This window comes from Lipotes vexillifer, unplaced genomic scaffold (genome assembly GCF_000442215.2).
Source record: "Lipotes vexillifer unplaced genomic scaffold, Lipotes_vexillifer_v1.1 scaffold283, whole genome shotgun sequence".
NCBI lineage: Eukaryota > Metazoa > Chordata > Mammalia > Artiodactyla > Lipotidae > Lipotes > Lipotes vexillifer.
Genome location: NW_006789004.1, coordinates 60036 through 81176, shown reverse-complemented (window position 1 = coordinate 81176; position 21141 = coordinate 60036). Strand labels below are relative to the sequence as shown.

Sequence of the window (21141 nt, the reverse complement as noted above, 5' to 3'; positions counted from 1 at the left end):
GCTATGGCTGCTGCTATTGTAGCCACCCACAGGGCAGCATAACATCTGTGGAGCACTCACTGTATTCCAGCCTGGAGGTAAACACTTCCTGCGCTGTCCCTCATAATTCCCCTGGTACCCCTGTGATGGTAGATTCTAAGATACCCATTTGACAGACTAGCAAACAAAGATTCAGAGAGGTGAAGTTACTTACACAAACATCCCTTTTTCTTCACTCCCTCTTTTTCAGCTTCATCTTGGGTAAAAGATGTGTGATCAGACCTTTCTCGTTAACGTATTTGGCTCCTGTGACAAATGTTTCAAACAACGGGCTCTGAGACCAGTTTTCAAGAAATCTCAACAGCTCAGCTACTGTTCACCATGTGCAGAAATTGTAAGTGCTGCTCTTTAAAACTTTAAGTCATTACCTGTCTTTAAACAATGTCTAATGTGAGGGTCCTGTGACAGGTGGGTTACCAGAGAATCAGTTCACACACACACACACACACACACACACACACACACACATTTGCAGCACACCCAGGCTGGGTGAGACAGTATAGTGTGGGGATTTAGGATGTGTGCTCTGGGCTCTGATGCCTGGGTTCAACTCCCAGTTATGTTACTTGGAGGCCTTGTACCAATGGACCTCCCCTCTCCCAGGAAGTCTGTTTCCCATCTGTAAAACAACAATAATGGCATCTGTCTCATAGGGTTTTGGGAGAAACAAAAGTGAGTTTATTTGAGAAAATGTTTAAAACAATACCCAGCAGAGGAAGTGCTCAATAAATGTTTTAGCTTATTATTTTTTAGAGCTAATGCTTTTTTCTTCTGTCTTCTCCTAGTCTGCTTGGCAAGCAAGCAAGCTAAAAGAAACTCTGGTAAATAAACAGCCGGGGAGCACCTTCCCAAAGGCCCTGTTCCAGCTGTCCCTAGGAACAGCTCTGCAGAAGATTGAACCATATAGGGCCTCAGTATTTAGCAAAATCAGGCTCAAGGAAAAGTCCTCCTTGGGTCTAAGCCTTCAGCGAGGGTAGGCACTGAACACAAAACCTGGCACTTTTCAAAGTACACACATCAATCCTCACCAGAGATGGCTTTGCGCAGGCTTCAGATCTTGCAGCAGAGATGCCCACAGCCAGGCTGAGGCACTAGGAATATCCTGTCTCAGAGGATTTGCAAAGCCGTGTGGAGCCCCCACCTGGTCACAAGTGGTAAAGCACCCTTCCCCACAAGCTCAGTAGGAAATCCCGATCATGGACACGATGAAAAAACAAAAAACAAAACACACATCTAAGGGAGGAAAGATAACGTTGACATTTTATCCAGCTGAAGAGGAAAAACCGTATTCATCCTTTTGGTCCCACTGTAACCCCTGACAGTGATCACATTTAAAAAAATTATTCCTATAAAGCAAATTGCAAGTAAGCAGCCTCAGGTGGCACACAGGCTTTGGTAGAGCATAGCAATCCTGATGTCACGGGGTTCAGGCTCAGTGTGATGGGCTTCTACCTACAGCACATTGTGTTCTAAACTTGCATCTGCAAACTGCAAACTGAGGACATTCAGTTCTTAAAATAAACCTGCTTTTTGATGGCCCTACAGTTCTGGAGCAGTGCTATTTATTAATCCAGCTCTTCTTTTGAAACAACTTCCTCTGTGGACAGAAGGAGCCCAGAATCCCAGATGTCAGGTCCTCTGCAGCATCACAGATTCTTCCCAGGTCAGAACCCTGCCTGGAGATATTCTTCAGAGGATTGTCGCCAGCTATCTCCACCACAAGCACCTGGGGTTCCCAAATATTCAGACAGATTCTTCTGACTGTGCAGACATCCAAATGACTGACAGCTAACTTTTTAATCCAGGTGTTTGGGATTGTGTAGACACAGCCCCCCGTAGACACTTTTCACGGACAGGGGCAACCCTGTAACTCCACCACTGCTGAAACGTAGCAGATCTCAACTTTTCTGACCTCCAGCTTCCTCACTTACAAAAAGCAGTGAACAGCAAACTACAGGAAGGCACTTTGCAAACTTTGCCAGCCATTGAAAAGTTACATGGCCTCATCTCTAGATGGTAAACTCTCCAGATTGGAGGATGTTTGGGGGTTATTTTACGCAAAGAGCCTTCAGAGGAGGGCACACACCAGTATGAAGCTCCACTCACCCCAGGTCTTCACAAACAGGCAGCCCCTGAGGCAGACACACACATTCCACGGTGGGCAAAGAGGTGCCAGCCTGAGGAGGTGATGAGAGGATGCTGCTCTTCCCAGGTCTTCTGAGATGACCCTTGGGAGAAGTGTCCCCCATGATCCAGTGTCTCATTTAAATTACTTCCTGTGGATTGCTCAAGTGTACCAGGCAGCCTTAATGATAATGAGCACATACTGTATGCCACACTTCACTCTGAATGCTCTACATAGTCACTCCTGATGAGGATCCTATGAGGAAGGTGTTTCTGACACTGTTTCTGGGAGTGTGAACTCCCAGAGGCACTCTTCTGTGCCTCAGTTTCCTCATTTGTAAAATGGAGGTAACAGTAGTACCCATTCAGGGTGACTGTGGTGAGTTATTAATGTAAAGCACTTGGAACCATGCCTGGCACGAAAAGAGACTGGAAAGAACGGATCCTTGCGTCTGCCACAAAGTCACTAATTTGCTGCCTTGAGGGAACTATAGCAACCCTTCATTCTAAGGTGGCGGAAGCTGCCTCAGAAGTGAGAGTCAGAGATCACTGGGCAGGGGCTCAGAAGCCCCAAGTCTGGGTCCCTGTGTGTCTCTGGCCCCAGCACCACTTCCTTTTGCTGCCAGGGACTTAATTCCCGAGTGAATAAAAGAAAGGCAAAACTAAGAACGGGCAAAGACCCCACAAAGACCCCACAGCTTCTCAGAAGCCAGAACTAGCTTTGTATATTTAAGTCAATAAACGAGGAGAGTTTTCATTTCGTTATAGGGGGAGCATCAGAGCCACCAGGGGTCAGACCGGGTACCAGTGGCGCGAGCCAGGCCCCCTTAACCTCTCCTCTCTCGGCAGGCAGAAGCCACCAAGGAGGGGAGATGTGTGCGAGGGACTGGGGGAAAGGGGTGTTGCAAGGGCTGTGTCACTCGGACTTCCCCAAGCTCCCAGGAGCCGGGCAGTCCTGGGTTGGAATCCCAGCTTGGCCCTCACTAAGTGCGCGTCCTTCAGCAAGTCATGTATCTCCTCCTAACCTCGGTTTTCCTACCGCAAAATGGGCACGACACTCCCTGCGACCCCGGGTGCTGTGCGCTGCAGCGCTAACTCGGGCCTCGCCTAGGGCACTGCGCAAGGGCTCTGCGCCCGCGGACACGTCCGGGGAAGGGGGGAGGGGATCGGCCGCAGCAGCCCGGCTCTCAGCAGCCGGCGTCAGCGCCGAGGGGCGGGGCGCGCTCGGGGAGACGACTGGAGCTGCGCCGGTGGCGGCTCGGCGCGAGCTCGCCGGCCCGGCCTCCGCCGCCCGCTGACTCGCATCCCCGCTTCCCTCCCGCCGCGTCCCCGGCTCGAAGATGGCAACCGACGGGCTGCACGAGAACGAGACGCTGGCGTCGCTCAAGAGCGAGGCCGAGAGCCTCAAGGGCAAACTGGAGGAGGAGCGGGCCAAGCTGCACGACGTGGAGCGTGAGTGCGGGCCGGGGCGGGGCCGGGGTCTGCGCGCCGGGAGGCGGGCCGGGGAAAGGAGACCGGCTCCGGCTCCCAGGGGGATAGGGGGAGAGGATGGAGAGGGCCGACCCGGAGCCAGGCCCGCGCCACCGCCCTGGATGAGGGCCCCGGTACCCGGGCGCCACATGAGACGCGGGTAGCGGCCCGAGCCCCCGGACGCGCGGGTGGGGGACCCGAGACGGACGCTCGCGGGCTCCCGCCACCTCGCAGAGCCCCTGCCGGCTAGTGGAAGCCAGCCTGCCTCTGGGCGGGGGCAGCCCCTGGCCGCTGTCCCCCTGACGTTGGATCGTGGGACCAGTTACGGTCATCACCTGCCTTCCTGGAAGACGCAAGCTGATCTCTTCCCCAGCGGAGCGGGGTGGGCGGGGCGGGGGTTGGTTGTCAGCAAGGGCAAGCGCAGCGAGCTCTTGTGGACGCGGCCTAGGGTAAACTCCTGGGTTTTTTGGTAAGCATTTTACTTTCTCCATCACTGTTGTCTTTTCTCAGTTTTGCTTTTGCAAGGACCCAGACTCTGATATAAAAGCTCACTTTTCCAGTCCGAGAGTGGAGAGCCAGATGGGGGAAGGGAAGCAGAGGAGCTTACCAAATCCAAACATTTAGTTCCTTTAAGGCTGTTTAAGAAGCTTTTGGATGGATGAGGTGTGGTTAGCATAAAACAGCAGTAGCAGTCTTAAATAAACTTACATTATTGACCACGACCGTAATTCAGAACCGGTCTGTGACTTTTGTGAGTGAACAATTAAATAACCAGGTTACATGACTCTTAGTGGGATCAGCTTCCCTTTACTCTGTGGGATGCTTTATCCTCAGTAGTGCTTGGGCTCAGGCCAGGCTTGGGGAAGTGGCTTCATCTGCTTCCTTTTCAGCCCTGAGGGTGGCAGCTCCCCTTTGCTGAACAGGGCCTCCTCATGCATGGTGTTCTGAGGCACACCTGTACATTGTGCTCCTGCTATTTTGGTACCACCCCTCTACATTCACTTTGGAAAAGAAAGATGGGGTTTATGCTAGGTCCTTTAGCGCCTGATTCCTTTCTTTGAAAAAAAAAAAATCACTTGATAGAAGCAGGTGACCTGAATTTCAAATGTGCTGTGCTTTTGTAGGAGGCAGGCTAAGCCCCTGTATCATTTAGAAATGTATTCAGCTACAATTAGCTCTAAACCCCAAATGAAGTAATTAAGCAAATTGGGAGTTATTTTTTCTTAACAAGAACAAGGGTAGGCGATTGTCAGCTTTGGTTCAGCTGCCCGGTGTGCTATCAGGAACCCATGCTTCTTTTTTCTCCACTACCTCAGAGCACTGGCATTTGCCCCATGATTATAACTGCCACAGCGCCCAGCATCACCTCCGTATCCAGGGCTGGAAGAAGGGGGAATGTGGGCACCAGCTTCTGTTTCTCCTTCTTTTCAGGAAGGCAAAAGTTTTTTCAGAAACCTCCTTTCTCCCCAAAAGATTTCTGTTTGCACTTCATTGGCCAGAACTAGGTCACATGGCTACAGCAAGGGAGGCTGAGAAAGGGAGAAGTGAGCTGAGTACGCTGCCATCCCCAAACCAAGTTGGGTTCTGTTATCAGAGAAGTAGGGAATGGATAAAGGGTCTGCCCCATTTCCCTTTGCAGATTCCTACACTCTGCAGGTGATAGTGACGGATGCTGCAAGCATGGTGTTAGTGCCTCGGAGGTAGGTCGTCTGATTTCTCCATTTTACAGATGAGGAAACTGAGGCACAGAGAGGTGAAAGGACTTGCCGAAAGATCCCAGCTAGTACGTAGTGGACCCAGGATTCCAGCCCAGCCAGTCAGAGCTCCAGCCCATCCTCACTTCAGCTTTTTTGCCAAACGTCTTAGTGCTCAGTGCAGAGGGCATTCTCCCGAAACGCTCTGGAGAGTAAAGGCTGCCCCCTGGGATATTTTTCAGGCTTTTCTGTGAATCTGGTAAATTGCCTAAGGCAGAGAGATGGTCAAGATGCAGCTTTTCAGCAGGGAACCTCTGTCCTGCCAAGAATGCAGTGCTCTCAGAGGTCGGGGCCAAATTTTGGACCCACGGTGGAAGGATTTATCCCCACCTGCATATGTTAGAATTTTTGAGTAGAAAAGACCAGAAGCCATGTGGTCAGGGTCCCCTTTATTCCCTCTGTATCTTCCGGACCACTTCTCTTCCGCTCTCATGTAAAACCCTTGTTCCTTTGAGGCTCCGAGCATTCAACTGATCTCCCTCTCCATGCTGCTGTCTCCTGACCCCCCAGCCAGCCTCCCTCCTTTTTTGAGGACTATGGTACATGCCTCAAGCCTTCCTTTTGACCCTAAGCCCTGTACTATCCCTGGTGTCTTCGGGATCCACAAGGGTGAACAGGAGAGTCACTCCGTCACAGCCCCCCGGGATCTTGTAAGCACTCAGCACTGCTCCTCCTCTTGTGACCACAGTCTCTCCCACAGAGATCTCCATGATCCCTGGGCTGTTCTCTCTTCCAGTCTCTCAGCCTCTTCCTGAGCATTTGCGTTCTTACATTTTGGTGATGTTAAATCATAGGTTGCCCTGTAGCCCCTACCCTGGTCGGGGAAAGGTCTTTAGGCCGTAGCCAAGGTGACCAAGTCATCCTGGTGCACCTGAGACTCTTGGTTTTAAAATGGAAAGCCTTGCATACTGGGAAGGCTTCAGTCCTCGGCAAACCAGGACAGTTATTCAGCCTTCTGTTAGCTCTGACTTGCCCAAATTCTTGCTGTAAAAAACTCAACACAACAAAACTACAGAGCATAAACTTGAAGGAAAAAGACCTTAACTGAACTTCAGACTCTCAGTTCTTCAGCTCCCATCCCTTTGGCCCTCAAACCAGCATCCATTTTGTTGGACCCTCTTCCCCAAGTCAGACCCTGGGCCAACTTTAACTACAGGAAGTGGCCTTTATGGGTGGCCTAAGGGGAAGCCAGCCTACCTCAAACTCCACAGCCCCAGGCCTCGGGCCCCTGCCCTGCCTTTCCCCTCACTCCTCCAGTATTTCCTGCTTCTCTCCACATGTTTTCCGTCATCACCTTCTGCTTACCTTCTCCCATGGGTAGGTGCTCGCTCGTTTGATTCTCAGGCATTTTAGAACCGTGAGGTGGCAGCTTGTGTTAGTTTCCTATTGCTCTTGTACAAATCTCCATAAACATAGTGTCTGAAAACAACATAAATTTATTCTCTTACAGTTCTGGAGATGAGAGATCTAAAATGGGTCGGAAGGGTTGCATTCCTTCTCAGGCTTTGTGGGAGAGTCTATTCCTTGCCGTTGCCAGCTTCTAGAGGTTGCCTGCATGCCTTGGCTTGTGACCCCACCCCACTCCAACATCGTTTCTGTCATCACATCTCTTTCTTTGACTTTGATCCCCCTGCCTCCCTCTCATAAGGACCCTTGTAATTACTTACATTGGGCCCACGTGTATAATTCAGAATACTCTTCCCATCTCTAGATCCCTAACTTCATCACATCTTCAAAGCACCTTTTGTCACGTAAGGTAACATATTCACAGGTTCTGAGAATTAGGATGTGGACATCTTTGGGGGGGGGGGGCCTATCACACAGCTCTTGAAACTAGAGGGGTCACCTGCTTCAGCCTCAGTTTTCGGGCACAAAAAGTTTTCTTCCCCTCCCAACAACCCTCTCCCCTTTCCTTGGGGATGAAGTAGCAGCAGAGATCCAGGGAAGGGTGAAGGGATTTCCCAGAGGTTATGCAGCTACTGTAAGGGCAAATGGGGAGTACAGCTCTCCTTCTCACCATGCTAGACGGTCTCTCAGAAGGCTGAGAGTCACATTAAAATGGAAGAAAAACAGAAACGAAAAACTAAGTCTGTGTGGTGTGTGTGAAGAGGTGTCAGTATTGAGTAAGAAAAAAAAAAGTGCCCAACAGTGTGTATGATATGGTCTCATTAGCTTAAACGAGCTGCTTGTATATGCATTAACGTTGTGGCAGGAGACACAGGAAGCTTGTTATCTCTAGAGAGGGGAGTGGGGGGATGTGGAGGTACGTTTTACTTTATCCACATGTGTGCATTTATTGCTTTTATAATAAAAAATGAATACTGAAATGGGAGTCAAGATCCAGACAAAAGGAGAGAGTTCAGTTTTAAAGAGTTCTTAACTTGAAATTAAAGGGACAAATGATCTGGAAGACAGGCTGAAAGCAGACAGCAGGAGGGAGGCCGTGTTCATTTTGGCCAACATACGTGGCAGCCTTGTGGGCCTGTTTGGGGATGACTTCATTCCGGTTCCCAGCTCCTTTGGGGAAGATTCTCTTATTATCTAGGAGCAGAGTAGCTCAAAAAAGATTTGTGTAATGTCTTTAGGTTAAAAATCAGACGAAATATGGGAAACCACAGGATTTATCATCTGATGCTATTCCCTTTTCTTTGTGTTCTAAGTGTAACTTTGTGAACTTGTGGCTAGAGCCTTGGACTATTCTGACTTTACAGTGTAAGGAGAAATTTAGGAAAACCGTATTTCTGGATTAGTCTGAAGCAAATATGTTGATCCACTTTTTCCACGTTCTAAGGAAATAAACTGTGTGTACTGAGGCTTATAAAAGTGAGTTTCCCAGCAGAGTAATCCGCTTCCGGCTGCTCTTCCATGTGTGGCCTGTGGTGTCAGAAGGAGCAGAAAGCAAACTTGCCTTTCATTTCCCCGCCCCTTCCTCTTGCTAGAAAACTGTCATAATAAGCTAACGCCGCTGTAGCAGATTCAGAAATACAGGAGAACAAGTCGTCCATAACCCCACCACCCAGAGGTAGCCACTTTTAATATTTTGATGTTTTCATGTTTGTGTGTGTATTTATAAGCTTACTTGGGACTTTATAGCTTACGTTTTCATGTCTGTGTATGTATTTATAAGCATACTTGGGATTGTCGTAGGTATAGTTTGAGTTTAGTTTTTTTTTTTGTATGAGTCTAGTTTTAATTTAACCCAATGGATTGAATAGCTCCTCATGTCATTTTACAGTTCTTTTTAATGTCAGTATTTAAAAATTATGTTTTGGAACCATATAGTATTCCATCATAAAGGCTGTACCATAACTTAACCCTTCCAACTTTTAATTCAGGAATTCAGGCTTTTTTGTCTGTGGCTAATTTATGGTTTGGGGGCAATTCAAAAATCTCTGACAGAGTGAAATAAGTCAGAAAGAGAAAAACGAATACCATATGCTAACACATGTATATGGAATCTAAAAAAAAAAAAGTGGTCATGAAGAACCTAGGGGAAGATGCGAATAAAGATGCAGACCTACTAGAGAATGGACTTTAGGATATACGGAGGGGGAAGGGTAAGCTGGGACAAAGTGAGAGAGTGGCATGGACATATATACACTACCAAACGTAAAATAGCTAGCTAGTGCCAAGCAGCCGCATAGCACAGGGAGATCAGCTAGGTGCTTTGTGACCACCTAGAGGGGTGGGATAGGGAGGGTGGGAGGGAGGGAGACGTAAGAGGGAAGAGATATGGGGACATATGTATATGTATAATTGATTCGCTTTGTGATAAAGCAGAAACTAACACACCATTGTAAAGCAATTATACTCTAATAAAGATGTTAAAAAAAAAAATCTCTAACGCAAGTGAGGTAATGTGATTATAAATGTTTTCCTTCCATCCAGGTGTCTGAGGGTTTTGTCTACATCCCACCCCATTCTACCTTGGGGTAGAATCAGACAGAATGAGTTTTTAAAAATTAGCTTTGGATAAGTTTTCTTCCTTGATTCCTTTGATCTTCTACCAAATTGTGGCCATCACAAGACTGTATGTTGGTGCAAAATTTAGTAAGTTATTCAAGATAATTTTTTTAAAAAATATTTATTTATTTATCTATTTTTGGCTGTGTTGGGTCTTCGTTTCTGTGTGAGGGCTTTCTCCAGTTGCGGCAAGTGGGGGCCACTCTTCATCGCGGTGCACAGGCCTCTCACTATTGCAGCCTCTCTTGTTGCAGAGCACAGGCTCCAGACGCACAGGATCAGTAGTTGTGGCTCACGGGCCTAGTTGCTCCACAGCATGTGGGATCTTCCCAGACCAGGGCTTGAACCCGTGTCCCCTGCATTGGCAGGCAGATTCCCAACCACTGCGCCACCAGGGAAGCCCCCAAGATCATTTTTAAAATACTTCTGTTTTCGTATTTAAGACCTCTCATATGTCTTTGAGCTTGTGTTCTGTATTTACAATTTCACAGTGTTCATTTTCAGGGAAATTTTAGAGCGTGTTCATGCTGGGGTCATTTTTTCACGGCCTTACAGAACAACAGGAATGACGCTGTTGCATAATTTCACTTTATGAAGTTACATGGCTTGAATTCTTGTGTATTGACCTCCACGTTCTACATTTTACTTTAGGTTCCTGTGTGCACTGATTATAAAATAAATAGCAAAACTATTCCCTGCAAGTTGAGAGGAAGCCACATCTTTTTCTTTTTCTTCAGTTTTTTTTTTTTTTACATCTTTATTGGAGTATAATTGCTTTACAATGGTGTGTTAGATTCTGCTTTATAACAAAGTGAATCAGTTATACATATACATATGTTCCCATATCGCTTTCCTCTTGCGACTCCCTCCCTCCCACCCTCCCTATCCCACCCCTCTAGGTGGTCACAGAGCACCGAGCTGATCTCCCTGTGCTATGCGGCTGCTTCCCACTAGCTATCTATTTTACATTTGGTAGTGTATATATGTCCATGCCACTCTCTCACTTTGTCCCAACTTACCCTTCCCCCTCCCCATATCCTCAAGTCCATTCTCTAGTAGGTCTGTGTCTTTATTCCTGTCTTACCCCTAGGTTCTTCATGACATTTTTTTTTCTTAGATTCCATAGATATGTGTTAGCATACGGTATTTGTCTTTCTCTTTTTGACTTACTTCACTGTGTATGACAGACTCTAGGTCCATCCACCTCACTACAAATAACTCAATTTCGTTTCTTTTTATGGCTGAGTAATACTCCATTGTATATATGTGCCACATCTTCTTTATCCATTCATCTCCAAAATTTACAAGCAGCTCATTGCAGCTTAATAACAAAAAAACAAACAACCCAATCCAAAAATGGGCAGAAGATCTAAATAGACATTTCTCCAGAGAAGATATACAGATTGCCAACAAACACATGAAAGAATGCTCAACATCATTAATCATTAGAGAAATGCAAATCAAAACTACAATGAGGTATCATCTCACACCAGTCAGAATGGCCATCATCAAAAAATCTAGAAACAATAAATGCTGGAGAGGGTGTGGAGAAAAGGGAACCCTCTTGCACTGCTGGTGGGAATGTGAATTGGTACAGCCACTATGGAGATCAGTATGGAGGTTCCTTAGAAAACTACAAATAGAACTACCATATGACCCAGTAATCCCACTACTGGGCATATACCCTGGGAAGCCACATCTTGATGAAAAGTTCATCTTTGTCTGAAGCCAGTATTACAGATCATTTCCAAGGCCCCATAGATAAACTCTTCACACCCTCGTTTTACAGAGGAGGGCACAGACTCAGAGGACACATTTGTTTACCTCTAATTTATAAGTGTGCCCTCCTCTCAGGCCTCATTTTCCTTTCTGAGAAGTGACAGGGCTGGCGCCCTACATCGGCCTGCACACTTGCTGTTTGGACCTTGGGAGCCCCTGGGCTCGAGCTGTACAGAGCAGAAGCGCCTCTGAGCCCAGCACCTCGCTCGACTGTTCACCAGCCTTGCTTTGCTCTGTCTAGTTTCTAGATTGGGCTTCTAATAAGATTTTATCTATGAGAAAAAGTGGAAGCAGGCAGGGGGAGGGAGCCTTGTGCACCTCAAATAGAAGTTTGAAAACAACTGCTCCACATGACAGCCTGACCCCAGGCCCCGGGCAGGGAGGGTTCAGCCCTGCACACAGGACACCCCGCACAGGGTGCCTGGGGATGATGCTGGGCACTGCTTGTCGAGTTGCTAAGGTCTCTTTTGGCTCTAACTTAGCACCCCTCTCCCTGCCAGGTGGTGGCTTAGCTAGGTGAGGGCGGATTTCTTGACTCTTGGTCTAAATGACCCATTGCTCTGGCTACATCAGGAAGTGGGAGGGATCCAAGGTTGGCGTGTCTTCTGGACCAGGAAGCCTTTGTCACTGCCTTACCTAGTCCTTGATTTTCTAAAGAATCACAGCCACCTGCCCAGAGTTTACCCCACGATGGGAGGTATTTATCTGTTCTTAGAGGCCCAAGTCTGTGTGTGCATAAGGTCCTTAGCCTCCCTGAGCCTGTTTCTTTTTTGGTAGAAATGGAGATAAAGCCTGTGACCTCAGACCACGTGTAAAGCTCTCAGCCCAGCACCTGTCACGCGGGAGACACACAGTAAATGATGGATAATGGCATTGGGCATTGAAAGCCTTCAAAAATGTGCTTTCTGTTTAACTCAGCAATGCCACAAATTGGAATTTATCTGAGGGGGTAATGCAATGCAAGGGTATCACAGTGGCCCTGGAGCAAAGTAAGTGTCCACTGGTTGGGGATTTTTAGTTAATGGTATATTCATAAGTGGAATGTTCTGCCGTCATTAAAAATGACAGGTAATTACATTTGACATTTCATGGCCCTTGCATTTCAGAAACCCTCTTTCCTCCAGGTCATGTTGTTTCCAGTGTTTTGGTCCTCAGAGCCCTAGTCCCCACCTGTATATTTTTGATTGCTGACCAGCCAAATATCGTTAAGCACTTTAATTTGCTTTCCCTATTAAACCACAGCACACCCCATGGATTAGGTCATGTCTTCTATTTTACTGAATAACGAACAAAAGCACATGGTAAGAAACTAGTTTCCTGCCTCCCCCTTCCCTACCCCAACTCCTATGCATCCTTCAAAACCAGGTTCCTGTGACGTCTCCTCCAATGACTGCACCTGCAGCAGAGTCAGCCATGTTGCCCTCGGCTCCCCAACACCTCTGTTAGCTACCTTCTCACTACACTGCAGTGGTTACCTGTGCGCTGGCCTGTCCGTGCCCTGCAGCCTGTGAGCCCAGTAAGAGCAGGAACTGTCTTCTTCTTTTCTGTACCCAAGCATTTGGCACATAGGAGGGAAACATCATTCAAGCAGTAGACAGTTACTAGCCTATACTTCCAGCTCTATCCCTCTTCTTGAGTTCCAGCCATGGCTTTCAGTTTCTAGCAACTACCCTACCTGCACATCATTCATAAGAAAGAGCGCTTACCATCTTAATTCCCAACCATCTCCTTTCTTTCTTTATTTTTTTAATTTTATTGGAGTATAGTTGTTGTACAATGTTGTGTTAATTTCAGGTGTACAGCAAAATGATTCAGTTATACATATACATATATTCATTCTTTTTCAGATTCTTTTCTCATATAGGTTATCACAGAATGTTGAGTAGAGTTCCCTGTGCTATACAGTAGGTCCTTGTTGGTTATCTGTCTTATATATAGTAGTAGTGTGTGTATGTTATCCCAAGCTCCTGATTTATCCCTCCCCACCACGTTTCCCCTTTGGTAACCATAAGTGTGTTTTCAATATCTGTAAGTCTATTTCTGTTTTGTAAATAGGTACATTTGTATCATTTTTTTAAATTAGATTCCACATATGAGTGATAGCATATGATATTTGCCTTTGTCTGACTTACTTCACTTAGTATGATAATCTCTAGGTCCATCCATGTTGCTGCAAATGGCATTATTTCATTCTTTTTTATGGCTGAGTAGTATTCTATTGTATATATGTACCACATCTTTATCCATTCCTCTGTCAGTGGACATTTAGGTTGTTTCCATTGTCTTGGCTATTGTAAATAGTGCTGCAGTGCACGTATGGGTGCTGGGTGCACGTATCTTTTTGAATTATGGCTTTCTCCCCAACCAGCTCCTTTCTGAATTGTCCGTTGGGGTTTGAGGCATCGCTGTGTTCTCAACCACAGACTCTGGAATCCTCCCCTTATCTGCCCCATTTCCCCGCCCCACCCTCCCATCCAAGAAGCTGCCTTTCTGAACCTTCTCAGAGCTGCCCCACCTCCACCTTTAGTGGGTATAACTCACCTGGGGAGCATGTGGAAATGCAGCATCCTGGCTCCATCCCATGGATTTGGACTCCTTGGATCAGGAAACAAGTGAGGCTCCCACTGCCAGTGCTAGCAAGTTTGCGCTGATAAATTTAGCAGTTGGTTGGCAGCTGAAGCAGAGATGATGGATTAGGGGTAGAGAGAGGTACAGAAAAAGAAGGGAAAGGGGCTGAAAAGTTAGGTTAGCCCACCAAAACCTGTTGCCTAGGATTGCTGCAGTTGACTGAAATTTAGTAATCACTGAGCATTCCCTTTATCCTTTCAATAAATATTTACTGGGTACCCACTGTGTGCCAAGCTGGAGAGTAATAGCTAACATTCATTGAGTGCTCCCTTTGAGCCAGGCTGGGATAGTTGTCCCAACAGCCCCATGAGGGAAGCGAGGGGGCAGGAAGGTGAGCGGAGGCTCACGGTTGCACAGCTGGTGTGCGACTGCGCGGGACTGTGACCCAGAGCCCGGGCTCCTGACCACTCTGTTGCAGTGAATGCTCCAAGGAGATCCAACAAGACAGCACTCCATCCTCCTGCCGCTTACCTTTTAGTGGAATTTCTTAACAGGCTATCATTCTATTCTAGTAAGTTGTTATTATAGAAACCAACTAGCCGTGTTCATCATTTCTTTTTTAAAAAAAGAAAAAGTTAAATCCTGAAGGCGTGGTTCATCAGAAGGCAAAGTAGAGAAACCACATCTGTCCTGAACCAAGCTCCCACAAATGAGTTACAGAGCATATTCCACTCATTTCCAGTTTTGGTTTTGGTTTTTACTTTCTGGTGTTTAAAGTTTTTAAAAAACTCTTTAGTTCGGCAGATGTGAGATTTGGCAGATAGAAACAGGATAGAGTAGGTTGGGAGTGAATCTATATATGGGAAGAGAAAATGCAGTGAGAAAAAATAATTAATAGTTGGGATGTGTTCAAATTCACGCTTTTCAAGGAGGCCCTGTTTTGGTTGGTGAGTCATCTTTTTTTTTTGGTAAGAGTGACATTAAATGGCTATGATTGTCCTAATGCTGAACTGGGGGAAGCAGCACTAATACTGATATGAAGTTTCAAAGTAAAATACTAACTAGAATATGCTCACAGCTCTGAGCTGGTATAGGCTTGTGTAAAAGGCCTATAGGAAATTAGAAAAATTCAGTCTGTTTTTAAATTGCATTCAATATGTTTTTGTGAAGAATGTTTCCATAAAAGACTAACGTGCTGTTGGTGGCAATAAAGAATGCGGTGTCTTCGCAGAAGTGATGGCATAATAATTGCACGCTCGTGTAGCACTTTATAAAGTTTAGCATGTACTTTTTACAGCGTGGGTTTTCACAGAGACTTTTAACCTGTTCGCTCATTTTTATTTCGTCACAAAGAAATGGGGCAACTAAAAGAAACCAAGACTTCTTGGAGAAATAAATGCCTGCTTCCAGGGCTAGGGCAGGGAGGGAACATGAGCCCGCAAGAAGACGTGCTCCAAGGATGATGGGGACATGTCGGAAGGTCTCAGGAGCCTGCCTGATAGGGCTCCCACTGAGCAAATCAGGGATGAATTGGGCATCAAAATAAATAGTAGTAAAGGATTATAACTTCTTGAATAAAATGAGAATCCATGAGTCCCTACTAATGTAAACGAATGAGTAAATACATTGGGGAAGAAGGAACACTCTTCTTTATATTAGAAAGTCAACTAAAAAATGCAGAAGGAATGATGGAATTAGAAAAGTCACCACTTACCAACCATCATAATAATTGGTTCAGGCAAGAATCATGAATGGATGTTAAAAGTAGGGTATTCAAGTCTGAGGAGTATCGTGATGTTTATGTACTCTCAGAGTACATCCCCACAAAGTACTTTTTCATGACAAAAGGCAAAAAGGTAACTGTACAGTGGAGAACCCTGGCAGACGCCACCTTGACCAAATGATCCGACTCAACATTGCTGGTGATGGGACTAGCAGGCAGCAGGTGCCTCCTGACGGGACAGGTGTTCGGGGCAGGACCTCAGCGCTAGTCTGTGGTGTCCCTGCCAAATGTGCATTACCCAAAGCTAACCTTGAGGAAGCATCAGACAAGCCCAGGTTGGGGAACAAAATAACTAGAGATGAAGGAAAGCGACCAGTGACTGCAACACGTGATCTTAGGTTTTCTTTTGCTATAAAGATATTGTTGGGACAAAGGAGAGCATCTCAATAAGGTCTATAGATTTAGACATCTGTTGTTTCAGTGTCAGTTCTCTGACTTTGATAGTTATACTGTGGTTATGCAAGAGAATTCCTTGTTTTTAGGAAATACACACTGAAATGTTTAAAGAGAAGGAAGGGAAGAGGGCAGGGAAGAAGGAAGGAAGGATTTCCTGAGAAGGGGCACTGTTGTCACGAAGGTTAAAGCACAGAGTCAGCCCCTCAGCCCAGGCTTCAAGTGAGGGAGGTGGGCACTTCCCCAGCGAGCGCCAGCAGCTCCCTGGGAAGGCCAGAGCCGGTGCCTTGCCTCTCTCTACCCGTGGTGTTCTGTCTGTACCAAGACACCACACCTTTCCTGGGGCTGTCCCCTGGCCTAGAATGCCCCCTTCCCTCCTCCCCACCTGCCCAGAAAAAGGCCCAGCTGAGAGATTTAGAGGAAGGAGAAGCAGAGGTGGGGTTAGGAGCCCGGCGCAGCCTCCAACCTGAAAGGGAGTGGCGCCGCACAAGGGGACAGAAGCCACATGACCCCCACCTCAGTTTCCTCACCTGCACAATGGCGGCATGGACTGGACGGTTTCTGGGGCCCTTTCTGCTACTTCGCGTGAACTTGTCTCCCTCTGACAGCCTCTCCAAAAGCCCCCCAAAAGCTCTCCCTTGGCCTCAGGAAAGAGGCTGTGTTCCTAGCCCCTGAGAGATTGATTTTTGGAGTGCCTTCCTGAGGCGTGTACCTTCTGCAGATCATGTGTTCAGACTTGTGGAATGTTGCGTTGATCTCTGCCCGCCCTGTGAGTTTTCAGTAAATCCACAGTGTACTGTTTGGAGGGTCAGTCAATTTGCTGTTTCCTGTAGCACGTGGATTGGGCAATTACCATGTCCCAGACCCGTGCCCGGCATGGGGGGGACCAGTGAGGAAACACAGGGCCTGCTGTTGAGCAGATGGTGCACGTCCTGGCACCTGATAGGACAGTTTCTGTAAAGTCACTTGTCCTCATGACTGGAAAGTAGTAGGTAAAAGAACCAGAAGCCCCCACTTTGCTCCTGGTCAGTTGTATGAACTCGTATTAGCCGGATAACCTCTGTAAGCCTCAGTCTCTTCACCCATTCAAAGGGAATAGTGATCTCACTCCACTGCCTACCTGCCCGCCTTGCAGAGCTGTGGCCCTTCAGTGGGAGAGTTCTATGTAGAACTTTGCAAATGTGAGGCAGTCCTGTCCTTATTCCCTCAACGTGCATATATGGAAGTGCTTTGAAAAACAGGGTCATTTTTTATTGAAGTATAGTTGATGCACAATATTATTATATAAGTTATAAATGTAGGGTCTTAAACACAGAGAGAATGACAGCATGTCTCTACCTTCTGAGCTTGAAAGAGACAGCATCGCGAGGGCAATAGGGCAGAGCGCAGGAGAATGAAGCACTGATGGCTTCCCTGTGCCAACTTGTGGCTCAGACCTGGTCCTTGGTCACGGGATTGAGTGTGTCTTGTCCTTGCAGTGCACCAGGTGGCCGAGCGCGTGGAGGCCCTGGGGCAGTTTGTCATGAAGACCAGAAGGACCCTCAAAGGCCACGGGAACAAGGTTCTGTGCATGGACTGGTGCAAGGATAAGAGGAGGATAGTGAGCTCCTCACAGGTACGTCACACCTGTCAGGTGATGGTGGGCACATTTCTGATTGTAAGCTGAAGGGCAAGAGCCGTCCTTTTCAAAAGACCCTCTCCGAATGTTATGTCTCTGCCTGTTTGCCAAAGGACACGAGTTACCCCGGTAAGAATTCTCTGGCGTACTTGAAAACTTCACTAATTTGGGTAGATTTGAAATTAGTAATAACTGAAATATTATAAACTCTATTTTACAAACCATTCAAAAATTTTCTTCCTGAGTATATTTCAAGGTCTTATTTGTAAGTGAAACCATTTTTAAATTAGGGTTTTTTTTCCTCCAAGTTGAGGGTGTAAGTGGTTGAAGTGCCATTGTGGCTTCTTTCAGTTTAAGAGTTTAGCAGTTTTTATGCCTTAAAGAACAAATTTAAACTATGTATTTTGTGAAGTATAATTTTTTCATTCATTTTATATAGTTGACATGGTTTATTTTTACATCTTATGTATTAGTTATTAAACTGCTACATAACAAATTACCCACAAGTTTAACAACTTACACAGTGAATATTTCGTATCTTACATGGTTTCTGAGAGTGAGGAATCAGGAGCAGCTCAGTAGGATAGTTCTGGCTCAGGGTGTCACACAAGGTTGCAGTCAAGATGTTGGTCAGGGATGCAGTCATTTGACAGCTTGGCTAAGGCAGAAGCTCACTTCCAAAATGGCTCACTCACATGGCTCTTGGCTGGAGGCCTTAGCTCCTCACCGTGTGGACCTTTCCATCGGGCTGCTCACGACATGGTACCTGGCCTCCACCAGAGCAAGAGAGGGAGACAAAAGCAGAAGCTGTGCTGTCTTTGATGACCTGGCCTCAGAAGTGACATTCCTTCTCTTCTGCATTCCACTGGTCACACAGACCAACACCGATATAATGAGGGAGGGGCCTGGACAAGGACATGTCTTTCAGGAGGCTAGCTACCACTGCTTAGTGCTTTTTATGTCTATTTTGATGTTACATTCGTTGAACATAAAACCATAAACTGAAGTCATATATTTTTATGGCCAGTTTACCGCCCCCCCCGACCCCTGCCTCTGCCTTTAGTCTAGCTTTTTCAAAGGAAAATTTGGTTTTTATTTATAACCCTTTTAAGTATCAAAACTGTACATATTCTAAATAATCCATGAGTTCTAATGTCTGTCGGTACTATGTTTGATAGGATAGGTGTTATTAATCTCCTGTACTACCTACAAATCTAGTATATCACGTTGCACTTGCTTTTTTTATGTTCATAAAAAATTTAATGTATCAGTTATGTATTTAACTGGAAAAAAGAAAAGGTTTTTACCCCTACCACCCTGTTACAATCATTATTATCTTAGGGCACCTCTTTCTAGACTTTTTTCCAAAGGCTCCTTTTGACAAAGTGGTCGTTGAGATGTACATGTTGCCACCTAGCCTTTTAGACTTTTTTTTTTATCCTTAAAAGGATGCCATATGTTGGACTTTCTGTCACTCGTGTACCACTCTTACTAGAGAGTGTGGGAGAGGAGGAGGGATGCTTCAGCACTGCTGACTGACTCCATCCATCCACCTCTACTGCAGAGGGAGTCTGAGAGGTGGGTGGCGGAAGGGAGGAAGGTGGGAAACAGCAGAAGGGCTCTGGAACAGACTTTGAGTGATTCAGAGCAGCCTTTCTGCCTTAAAAGGCAGGAAATTCATCTGCCTGACTGAGTGGGTTGGGGTTTGGGGTGGAGGCACAGTCTCTCCAGGTACGTAGGCCCCTGGTGTCTGTGCTCACGGAGGGACCACATTTAGTTATGAGACTGCTTTTAGCTTCTTGGTTGCCTTTCTCTCTCCAGAGCGCACAGTAGGTGGGCGGTGGAGCCAGGCAGGCGGGCTGTGCGGTGGAGGAAGCCTCTGAAGGGAATGCTTACTTGGGTGATACACTGAGTCTCTAGCCCCCACCTTGCCGCAGCCCTCTGCTCTGTTATCTAATTCACCCACACAGCATGTATGGGCGTTTAGTCAGAAAAATTAGAAGCACAAATGTGCTTAGGAGTCTTAAAAGGCCCCAAACCACCAACTTTGCCTTTGATCACGGCCTCTCAGCCCCATGCAGCGTGAATATGGAAATCCTCCATCAGATCAAGTGAAGCAAGCAGCTGTGTCATTTTCATTACTCAGACCTTGCTGGTGCCCCTAAGTGGCATTCACCTCACTCACCAGATCTGGCTCCAAATGGCTTGAGTGATTAAAAAAAATCAAGCCTGCGGTAGAGGCTGCAGATTCTCCATCCCTGAGGATGTGTGTGGGGGGGGACCCACGTGCTGAAGGAGGTCAGCTCAGCCGTCCTCCTCCACTGCCAGCGGGAGCCTGGGGGCCCAGACAACCCTTACACCACGTTCTGGGTAGATGACTGCGCTGCAGTGACTGGGTCTTACGTGGGTTTATCTCTGATGGGTTTGCATTACAAACAGATGGCATCATAGCACCTCCCCACACTCCCTACTTGGGCTGCAGAGCGATTGCAGTGAAAGTGGCCCTGTTGTCTGTGGCATCGCCCAGAGCTCACCCTCCACAGGGAGTGCTCTTTGTTTCTGGAACAGCTGCCCACGGGGGTCCCCACCATCATAGGTGTGAGTCCCATGTTGTTTTGCAGGGTGGGTGGGGGTGAGGCTGTGATGTCCCTGAGCACCTGGGGGAGTCAGACTGATGTCAGGCCCACCCAGTCCCCCTCCACAGCTTCCACTCAGGGAGGGGGGCGAAGATTGGGAGGGGCTCTTACACGGTCCTGCAGGGAACGTGGACTCAGGCGAATGGTAGGGAGGACAGGCTGGGGAGGTGGGGTGAGGGGACCATTAGTTACTGTCAGGCATCTGAAGGTAATTTCAGCTTTACCTTATCCCTGTATAACTTACTGACATTCGGGGTACGATGGTGATGACAGTTTACCAACAATTTGTGCTTGATTTATAATTGGCCTAAAAGAAGTGTCTGAGTGTTGCTTTCTGTCATTGTATCTACACAAGGGATGCAAGGTTGAGAATTGAGACTTGCATCAGGCTGGAAAGTGCTGTCGCCACCTACTCCCATTTCTTCAAGGATGGGTTGGAGGGTCTTGATTGTCCAGATACTTGCTCTGGCTTTCCACTTGGCACTGCCCAGCTGGACTTGGCTTTCCATGAGGTTCTCAGCAGTTAACGTGTTAGGGCTTGTTGACAATTTTTGAACTGTTTACTCTTTTTTGTTTTTCTTCAAGTGTAGTTGATGTACAATATTATATAAGTTACAGGTATAGTGACTCACAAGTTTTAAAGGTTATGTACTCCATTTATAGTTATTATTAAATATTGGCTGTATTCCCTGTGTTGTACAATATATCCTTGTAGCTTATGTTATACATAACAATTTGTACCTCTTCATCCCCTACCCCTATATTGCCCCTCCCCCCCTTCCATCTCCCCAGTGGTGACCTCTAGCTTGTTCAGCTGTTTACTCATTTCCTTCCAGGATGGGAAGGTGATCGTGTGGGATTCCTTCACTACTAACAAGGTAAGGCATTGCCCCTGGTGGATTGAGGCACTTCAGAACCCCAGCCCTGTCCTCATCCTCTCCAAGCACCCCACTACTGGTCGCCCTGCCCTTCAGGAGCCTATTTGGGGCTGCAAACCCCATGAACACTTGTGTT

General features: G+C 46.9%; 1 protein-coding gene across 2 annotated transcripts in view; it reads left to right on the top strand.

Moving 5' to 3' along the window:
• The first annotated feature begins 247 nt into the window (after positions 1–247).
• Positions 248–21141, top strand: part of GNB5 (G protein subunit beta 5) — a 45468-nt gene continuing 24574 nt past the window's right edge. The window contains exons 1-4 of one of the 2 annotated variants that reach the window (XM_007461906.1): positions 248–373; positions 3504–3615; positions 17352–17488; positions 20964–21005. In XM_007461906.1, the coding sequence (XP_007461968.1) occupies positions 248–373; positions 3504–3615; positions 17352–17488; positions 20964–21005 (417 nt within the window). Of the gene's footprint in view, positions 374–3473; positions 3616–17351; positions 17489–20963; positions 21006–21141 lie in introns of those variants that run through there. The other variant, XM_007461907.1, reaches the window with a different exon arrangement.